General features: G+C 38.0%; 1 protein-coding gene across 2 annotated transcripts; it reads left to right on the forward strand.

Moving 5' to 3' along the window:
- The first annotated feature begins 4,430 nt into the window (after positions 1 to 4,430).
- On the forward strand, positions 4,431 to 8,358 carry LOC112252403 (insulin gene enhancer protein ISL-2B-like). Of its 2 annotated transcripts, XM_024423591.2 has the most exons (6): positions 4,431 to 4,603; positions 4,959 to 5,148; positions 5,471 to 5,730; positions 6,594 to 6,877; positions 7,198 to 7,365; positions 7,656 to 8,358. In XM_024423591.2, the coding sequence occupies exons 1-6, from the start codon at positions 4,546 to 4,548 to the stop codon at positions 7,770 to 7,772; spliced, it is 1,077 nt and encodes a 358-aa protein (XP_024279359.1). In that variant the 5' UTR covers positions 4,431 to 4,545; the 3' UTR covers positions 7,773 to 8,358. The 2 variants fall into 2 exon arrangements, with proteins under 2 accessions (XP_024279359.1, XP_042179107.1); XM_042323173.1 differs by lacking the exon at positions 4,431 to 4,603 and having other exon boundaries at positions 5,051 to 5,143.
- Positions 8,359 to 8,858: the final 500 nt, after the last annotated feature.

The raw sequence follows: 8,858 nt of genomic DNA on the forward strand, positions 1-8,858 counted from the left end.
AGAATCATCCCATTGTCATGTCCCCAACATGATACTATTCTAAATAGGTTTGGAACTCTACTACAATATATAAAGGAAAAAAGGAAGAAATTTTAAAGACAGGATGGATGATGTCTTCAAACACAAATAGTTCTGAGACCACATCTTTTCAGTCGATACTGGCAAATTTGGACACATTGATTGGCAAAGTGGGACACTAAATTATTTATTGTAAAGAAGGAGAAATGAGAGAATATATATCAGCAATTTCAATATTTTAATGATAAACATCCATTATTAATTCAAATTAAATATATTAAAACATTCTGTAGGTATTTTTGTGGAACATTAATAATTATAATTTATTGTTATCATTAATATCATCATACTTGATTATAATTATATGCCCTACAATACCAGTCACAAGTTTGGATACACCTACTCATTCAAGGGTTTTTCTTTATTTTTACTATTTTCTACATTGTAAAATAATAGTGAAGACATCAAAACTAGGAAATAACACATATGGAATCATGTAGTAACCAAGAAATGTTAAACAAATCAGATTTGCCTTGATGTCAGCTTTGAACACTCTTAGCATTCTCTCAACCAGCTTCACCTGGAATGCTTTTCCAACAGTCTTGTAGGAGTTCCCACATATGCTGAGCACTTGTTGGCTGCTTTCCCTTCACTCTGTGGTCCAACTCATACCAAACCATCTCAATTGGATTGAGGTCGGATGATTGTGGAGGCAAGGTCATCGGATGCTGCAGTCCATCACTCTCCTTCTTGGTCAAATAGCCTTTACGCAGCCTGGAGGTGTGTTGGGTCATTGTCCTGTTGAAAACCAAATGATAGTCCCACAAAGTGCAAACCAGATAGAATGGCGTATCACTGCAGAATGCTGTGGTAGCCATGCTGGTTAAGTGTGCCTTGAATTCTAAATAAATCACTGACAGTGACACCAGCAAAGCATCCCCACACCATCACACCTCCTACTCCATGTTTCACAGTGGGAACCACACGTGCAGAGATCATCCATTCATCCACCCCTTGTCTCACAAAGACACGGCGGTTGGAACCAAAAACCAAATGACAAATTTCCACCAGTCTAATGTCCATTGCTTGTGTTTCTTGGCCCAAGCAAGTCTCTTCTCCTTTTTGGTGTCCTTTAGTAGTGGTTTCTTTGCAGCAATTCAACCATGAAGGCCTGATTCTCGCAGTCTCCTCTGAAAAGTTGATGTTGAGATGTGTCTGTTACTTGAACTCTGTGAAGAATTTATTTGGGCCGCAATTTCTGAGGCTGATAACTCTAATGAACTTATCCTCTGCAGCAGAGGTAACTCTGGGTCTTCCATTCCTGTGGCAGTCCTCTTGAGAGCCAGTTTTATCATAGCGCTTGATGGTTTGACTGACCTTCTTGTTTTAAAGAAATGATGAACTGTCGTTTCTCTGCTTATTTGAGATGTTTTTGCCATAATATGGATATCGTCTGTATACCACCCCTACCTTGTCACAACACAACTGATTGTCTCAAATGCATTTAGAAGGAAAGAAATTCCACAAATGAACTTTTAACAAAGCACACCTGGGTGGCAGGTAGCCTAGTGGTTAGAGCGTTGGACTAGTAACCGAAAGGAATCACCAAGCTGACAAGGTAAAAATCTGTCATTCTGCCCCTGAAAAAGTCAGTTAACCCACTGTTCCTAGGCTGTCATTGAAAATAAGAATTTGTTCTTAACTGACTTGCCTAGTTAAATAAAGGCAAAAATAGAAATTCCAGATGACTACCTCATGAAGCTGGTTGAGAGAATGCCAAGAGTGTGCAAAGTTGTCATCAAGGCAAGAATCTCAAATATAATTTTTATTTGTTTAACACTTTTTTGGTTACTACATGATTCCACATCAAATCAAGTTGTCACATACACATGTTTAGCAGACGTTATTGCAGCTGTAGCGAAATGCTTGTGTTTCTAGCTCCAACAGTTCAGTAATATCTAACAATTCACAACAATACACACAACCTAAAAGTAAAATAATGGCAATTAAGGAATACATAAATATTATTAGAGTGACTAGTGTTCCATTATTAAAGTGGCCAGTGATTTCAAGTCTATGTATATGCGGCATCAGCCTCTAATGTGCAGGGTTATGTAACCGGGTGGAAGCTGCCTAGTGATGGTTATTTAACAGTCTGATGGCCTTGAGATAGAAGCTGTTTTTCAGTCTCTTTGTCTCAGTTTTGATGCACCTGTACTGACCTCGCCTTCCGGATGATAGCTGAGTGAACAGGCAGTGGCTTGGGTGGTTGTTGTCCTTGATGATCTTTTTGGCCTTCCTGTGACATTGGGTGCTGTATGTGTCCTGGGGGGCAGGTAGTTTTTCCCCGGTGATGTGTTGGGTAGACCTGAAGCTCGCTCCACTTTCATTTTATCCGCTATTGAAAGCAGTTTATCCTGTATTAAATTTGATCAATTATTTACGTTTTGAAATACTTAAAGTTGGATTAGGAAAGTTGTTTGAAATGTTTGGACAAAGTTTACAGGTAACTTATTAGATATTTTGTAGTCATGCTGGGTGAGTTGGAACCGGTGTTTTTCTGAATCAAATGCGCCAAATAAATTGACATTTTGGGGATATAACGATGGAATTAATCGAACAAAAGGACCATTTGTGATGTTTATGGGACATATTGGAGTGCCAACAGAAAAAGCTCTTCAAAGGTAAGGCATGAATTATATCGTTATTTCTGAGTTTTGTGTTGCGCCTGGCGGGTTGAAATATGATTGTCATGTGTTTGTTTGATGGGGTGCTGTCCTCAGATAATTGCGTTAGTCATTAGAGAAATCTGACACGGTGGCTAGATTAACAAGAAGTTAAGCTTTAATTTTGTGTATTGCACTTGTGAATGTGTGAAAGCTAAATATTTCTAATATATTTTTTTTTTAATTTTGCGTACTGCATTTTCACCGGATGTTGTCAATCGATCCCGATAACAGGATTTGATCCATAAGAAGCTAGCTGATAGTAGATTTAAGGTTAGTGTTAAGTTTAGGTGTTCATTTAAAGGGTTAAGGTTAGGGGAAGGGGAAGGGTTAGTTAAAATGGTTACGGTTAGGGGAAGGAATAGCTAAAATGGTTACGGTTAGGGGAAGGAATAGCTAAAATGGTTAAGGTTAGGGTTAGAGGAGGGGTTATCTAACATGCTAAGTAGTTGCAAAGTACCTAAAAAGTTGTTGAAAAGTTGCTAATTAGCTAAAGTTGTCAGTGATGAGATTTGAACTTGCCACCTTTTGGTCATGCTATACGCCTACCCGTGAAACCTGGATAACCCTACTTTCGTTTTTGCCTTAAGTAACCATCTGTCTTATGTGACCATACCAAACGTGACATATCAGAATAATTTTAGCGTCCAGGATTTACGTTTACTATGTCACCTCTAGTCTATGAGACCAGGCTGCTGGAGACGTGTGTCCACAATGATGAAATCATAGCCATTGAACCTATTGTTTATCATCACATACTTCCTCATTAACAGGCATGCATTAATTGTTGGTTATGTTAAAGATATCCATTACAAATGTTAAATGGTGCACTTTGCTACCTGTTCCTTAACCAATAGTGTATATCACATGCAAAAATGGATGGGTTTTCCATGTCAAAACGTGTCTTAAAACGTACTGAAAAGGGTAAATCTTTTCTAAAGATTTCTTGATTTATATATCCAGACAATACTAATCAAATTTGAATTTTGATTATACAATATTGCAGAATGGGAACATCTTGTTATTATACTTATACATTTACAAAACGAAATTCAGAGTAATCTAATAAATGTCAGTTCATGGAATGCGTGGCAAAATAGCTTCTTCATTTATTTTTTGGAGAGATTTTGTTAGATTTCTATAAATTGACAAAATAATCATATTGACTAAATAATTTGGCTGTTATTAAAAACATAAACAACAAAATGGTCCTTTCTACTCCAAAAGGACCTTTCTGCTTCTTTTCCAGTAGAGGGCTCACTCATAGAACTCTAGTTCCTATGAGGTCTCTAGTCTAATCTTACTTTACGAAATCCAGGTTTTTAATATGATTTTGCAATGCATATTATACGTTTTTGTATTGTCACCAGGAACAATAATAATGATAATAAAAAATAATATTAAGAATATAAAAAATGAATAGTTCTGCATAATCATTATCATCACCGTAATAACGATCACAATCATAAGTGTATAAGCATAATCATAACAATGAAGTTCAACTTTCCACTCAACTTAGGCGAATTTATGTGTGAAAATCTCTATGTTAAAGAAAATAAAACAGTTTTTAGTATTTAGACTTTTTTGTCTTGGGCCTTTGAAACAAAGCCTTTGCATAGTTTACCCCCTCCCCAAACGCACAGAGGTCCAGGTTGACATGTGACGTCACTCTGCGCGTGGGACATTGCTCTTCTCTTCCCACCTCTCAATCGAGGAATAGAAGTTAGCAGTCAACCAGGAACGGGACCGGGCAGTCTTCCACTCAATTTCTTAATCTATCGGCCTGCACTATCCCTCCTGTATGGTGGATATTATATTAAATTCTTCTTTCTTGGGTGATATGGGGGATCATTCCAAAAGTAAGTAAACATTCGTGTCCCTATTTTAATTTTGACCCAGGCACATTTAAGATTGATTTGATCGTTAACAATATTGGGCTATTATTGGAACATTTCACGATTTTTTTGTTTGTTGCATTGGTCAATTTCGATAACTGAAAAGGGTGATGTGAATACATCTTAGGTCTACGGTCAGTTATACCCGTATATAGCTACGGCCCTTCGTTCTGGAAATGACAAGGATAACAAAACAGGACACGACACGGTTGCATGCTGCAGAGTGGACACTGGACGAACATGCGGGGATTTAGCGAGTATATCTGGTGATTACATTGGTGTAGGTGGTGGTAGCATTAATATACTGTGCATTCGACAGAGAAGTCTGGAATCGCAATGTGTGTGGGCTGTGGGAGTCAGATCCACGACCAGTATATCCTACGGGTCGCCCCGGACCTGGAGTGGCATGCTGCGTGTCTGAAGTGCTCGGAATGCAGTCAGTACCTGGATGAGACGTGCACTTGCTTCGTCCGAGATGGCAAAACATACTGCAAAAGAGATTATGTAAGGTAGGAGTTGACTAAATTTCCTCACTGACGTGATTTCAGAGCTTTGGAATTTCCAAAGGCCCCAATTGTGAAAGAAATTGTAGTTTGGCCTACTGAAGTGGAAATGTATGAGAAATTGTTCAAACTGCTTGTTGACACTAAACAGTATCCACATGACGGAGAATAGCACAACCTAGTCAAAGTTTCTGGTTTATTTGGTAAAAATACAATAAAAAAAGGTCGACTTGTGTCGTAGGCTATTCGTCTCCTTCATCTGACTAAATTGCATGTTTTTGTTATGCATTATAAGGTATTGAGACCAATGTTCCTATGTCCTTTTCAGATTATTTGGGATTAAATGTGCAAAATGTAACATTGGCTTCTGCAGCAGTGATCTGGTGATGAGAGCTCGTGACAACGTTTACCACATGGAGTGTTTTAGGTGCTCGGTGTGCAGCCGGCAGCTTGTGCCGGGGGATGAGTTCTCTCTGCGGGACGAGGAGCTGCTCTGTCGGGCTGATCACGGGTTACTTCTGGAACGGGCCTCAGCGGGAAGCCCCATTAGTCCGGGAAATATTCTCTCCAGGTCTTTTCATATTGCTGGTCAGTGAACGAATAATGGTGGTAATAATAATAATAACGAGAGTATAATATTAATATTAACGTTAATAACAACAAAAGGATATAGCATAATAATAATAATAGTAAAATATATTTTTTAATAATAAGTTATTATTATACTTGTCTGCAACATGTTCCTTTCACTGATCAAGTGTGCAGACTTTTAAGCCTATAGGTTTATTACATTACTTTCATTGGTAGACTAAACATTAATTAAAACATATTGGGTGTTGTTTGTATCTATTAAGTTGTTAAAGCTATTAGACTAAAGTGTATGTCAATTCGTTTATTTTGAAAACAATAAGGTAACATTTTGGCTGTGTAAAGGGGGTATGCTGCAATGGTCGATATATTTTTGTTAATTCAAATACTGAAAGTTTTGAGTTTGTAGGTGTGAAGTTAGAAAAATACAGAATAAAAGACGTCGATCGAAATATGATTCTACAACAAAAAATAAATTCATGTTAAATGGGAAGCATTTTAAATTGTATTTGTAATTCACAAAATGTTTTTGATTTAATATTTGAAGGGATATTCAAATATTGTATAGCCTGTTTAATTAAAGTTTACCAAAGAATCTTATCAATTATCACGAAATTACATGATCGTCGTTATTATTATTTTTGGTTGAGTACATCTTCACTGAGGAATGTGGGTGTTTTTTATGATTGTTTTTTTCTTTTTCTTTGTGAGTTTCCTATGCTCCTGCCTTGATTGTGTAATTACTAGGGAGAAGTAGGCAGAATAAGTGTATCTATCATCAGTTATGATTGCTTTTCTAAATTTGGCTCAGTCAGTGGAAATGACATTTCAAAGATATTTCCTTTTGAATATTTGTCCCACAGATCCTGTGTCAGTTCGACAGCCTCCTCATCGGAACCACGTCCACAAGCAGTCAGAGAAAACCACTCGGGTGCGAACAGTATTGAACGAGAAGCAGCTTCATACCCTTCGGACCTGTTACAATGCCAACCCAAGACCAGACGCTCTTATGAAAGAACAATTAGTAGAGATGACCGGTCTTAGCCCAAGGGTCATCAGAGTTTGGTTTCAGAACAAACGTTGTAAAGACAAGAAGAGAACTATATTCATGAAGCAACTTCAACAACAGCATCACATCGATAAAACTGTAAGTTCATTTAGACATTCTAATGCAACATAAACTAAAAATAAAGGTATTATTTAATAGGGCGTGCCAAATAAAATGTAATGAATGCATATTTTTATTTAACTAGGCAGTTAAGAACACATTTTTACTTACAATGATGGCCTACGAATAGTGGTTTAACTGCCTTGTTCAGGAGCAGAACGTCAGCTTTTTACCTTGTCAGACTCCGGTGGCCCAATGCTCTAACCACTAGGCTACCTGCCGACCATATTGCACTTTGAATGTTGAGAAAACCAGATGGATGGTGGTGAGATGTTTGTTGTGATACATTTTATCTGTAGAATCTTCAGGGGCTGACGGGTACACCTATGGTGGCAGGCAGTCCAATTCGACACGACAATACGGTCCTAGGGAACCCAGTAGAGGTGCAGACTTACCAGCCCCCCTGGAAGGCCCTGAGCGAGTTCGCCTTGCAGAGTGACCTGGACCAGCCCGCTTTCCGGCAGTTGGTAGGCACACACACAATCATTTTGCAATAAATGTATGTTCATTAAAATATCATCCACTCGATCACTGAATGGCCAATCTCGATTCAGATGAGAGAATGCGATTTTATTCAGTCAAATATTTCTAAATTAAATAAATGCTTTTCAGCATCAAATTCGAAGGCTGGTCGATTACATGAATATTCATATTGGCCTAATATTTGCATTGGACTTCATCGAAACATAAGGGTCAATATCAATATGCAATATTGAGAGAAGAAAAACGCTAATTAAAACAATCGTTTCCATCGCAGGTGTCTTTTTCTGAATCGGGCTCCATGGGTAACTCCTCCGGCAGTGATGTGACCTCCTTGTCGTCGCAGTTGCCGGACACCCCGAACAGCATGGTACCAAGTCCGATGGACACGTGAGACCAGCCCAACAGTGACGCTTCGAACTCCAGCATGCTCCCGCGTGCTCTGCATGAGAATTGGCTAGTTAACAGCTTTGAGAGGAAAAGGATTTAATCTTATTTAAAGAACAATAACGCTGGATTTGTCTATGAGGATGCACCATTTATTCACGGAGGGACCGGTCTGCATTGCTCAGGATCGGATGAATTTTAAGTTACCAGCCAGTGACAACCAAGGGCTATAACTAAAGCGGAGGCTGAGCCTCGGATCTTACCTACATGGTTGGACATAGCCTACGTGAGGATTATATCTACAAACATTCAACTTTATTATGATTCGCTAGCTTGTAAAGATGAACATATCAGAACATTATCCATAGTGGCCAACAGTTGTATAGTTTCATCTATGTAAGTTTCCTATGTCGGGTTGCGACCATGACTCTGTAGATGTGCATGATTTCTAGAGATGATTTAAAATCAAACCCTGTAAAATATTGTAATTAAGTGGATGGGATACAGATTGTGGAACCTTTCAAGAAAAAGTAAGTTATTGATATTTATTATGCGAAAATGTAGGCTATCGTAATAAACCCATATGAACGGTTTCATGTCTAATGAACTCTGCATGTGAAATCTCATAGATGCAGTAATTCAATCAAATATTAACTGAAATTTCAAATGGACAAAATAAATCGCTATGTATTTATGAAACGGCTATTTCATGGTGGTTTTGCGTTGCCATAAACCTATGGGCTTAATCTAAACTATGTAGCCAGGGTGAAAAACGTTTGAGATGTAATAGGCCTATAGAATCTCAAATTAATTTCGAACCATCCAAAATAAATCACTGTGATGTCATTTAAGACCACAATCTTTCACAGAATCGCGTTAGTCATTAGAGAAAATCAATTTGATGGAAGCTATCATTTTAATGGCATATTCAAAAATCGTTAACGCAAACAGAATCACAGTTGGTCAAATGCAAGCATTTCTACGTTGAGGCCTGTTTGTTAAATACAATTGAGGATAACATATTGTTTATTTAATTGTCCTCCACATATGGATTTGCGATGTGATCATTCCAGTTTCACTTGTAAAGTCACAA

Source organism: Oncorhynchus tshawytscha, linkage group LG06 (genome assembly GCF_018296145.1).
Source record: "Oncorhynchus tshawytscha isolate Ot180627B linkage group LG06, Otsh_v2.0, whole genome shotgun sequence".
Lineage (NCBI taxonomy): Eukaryota > Metazoa > Chordata > Actinopteri > Salmoniformes > Salmonidae > Oncorhynchus > Oncorhynchus tshawytscha.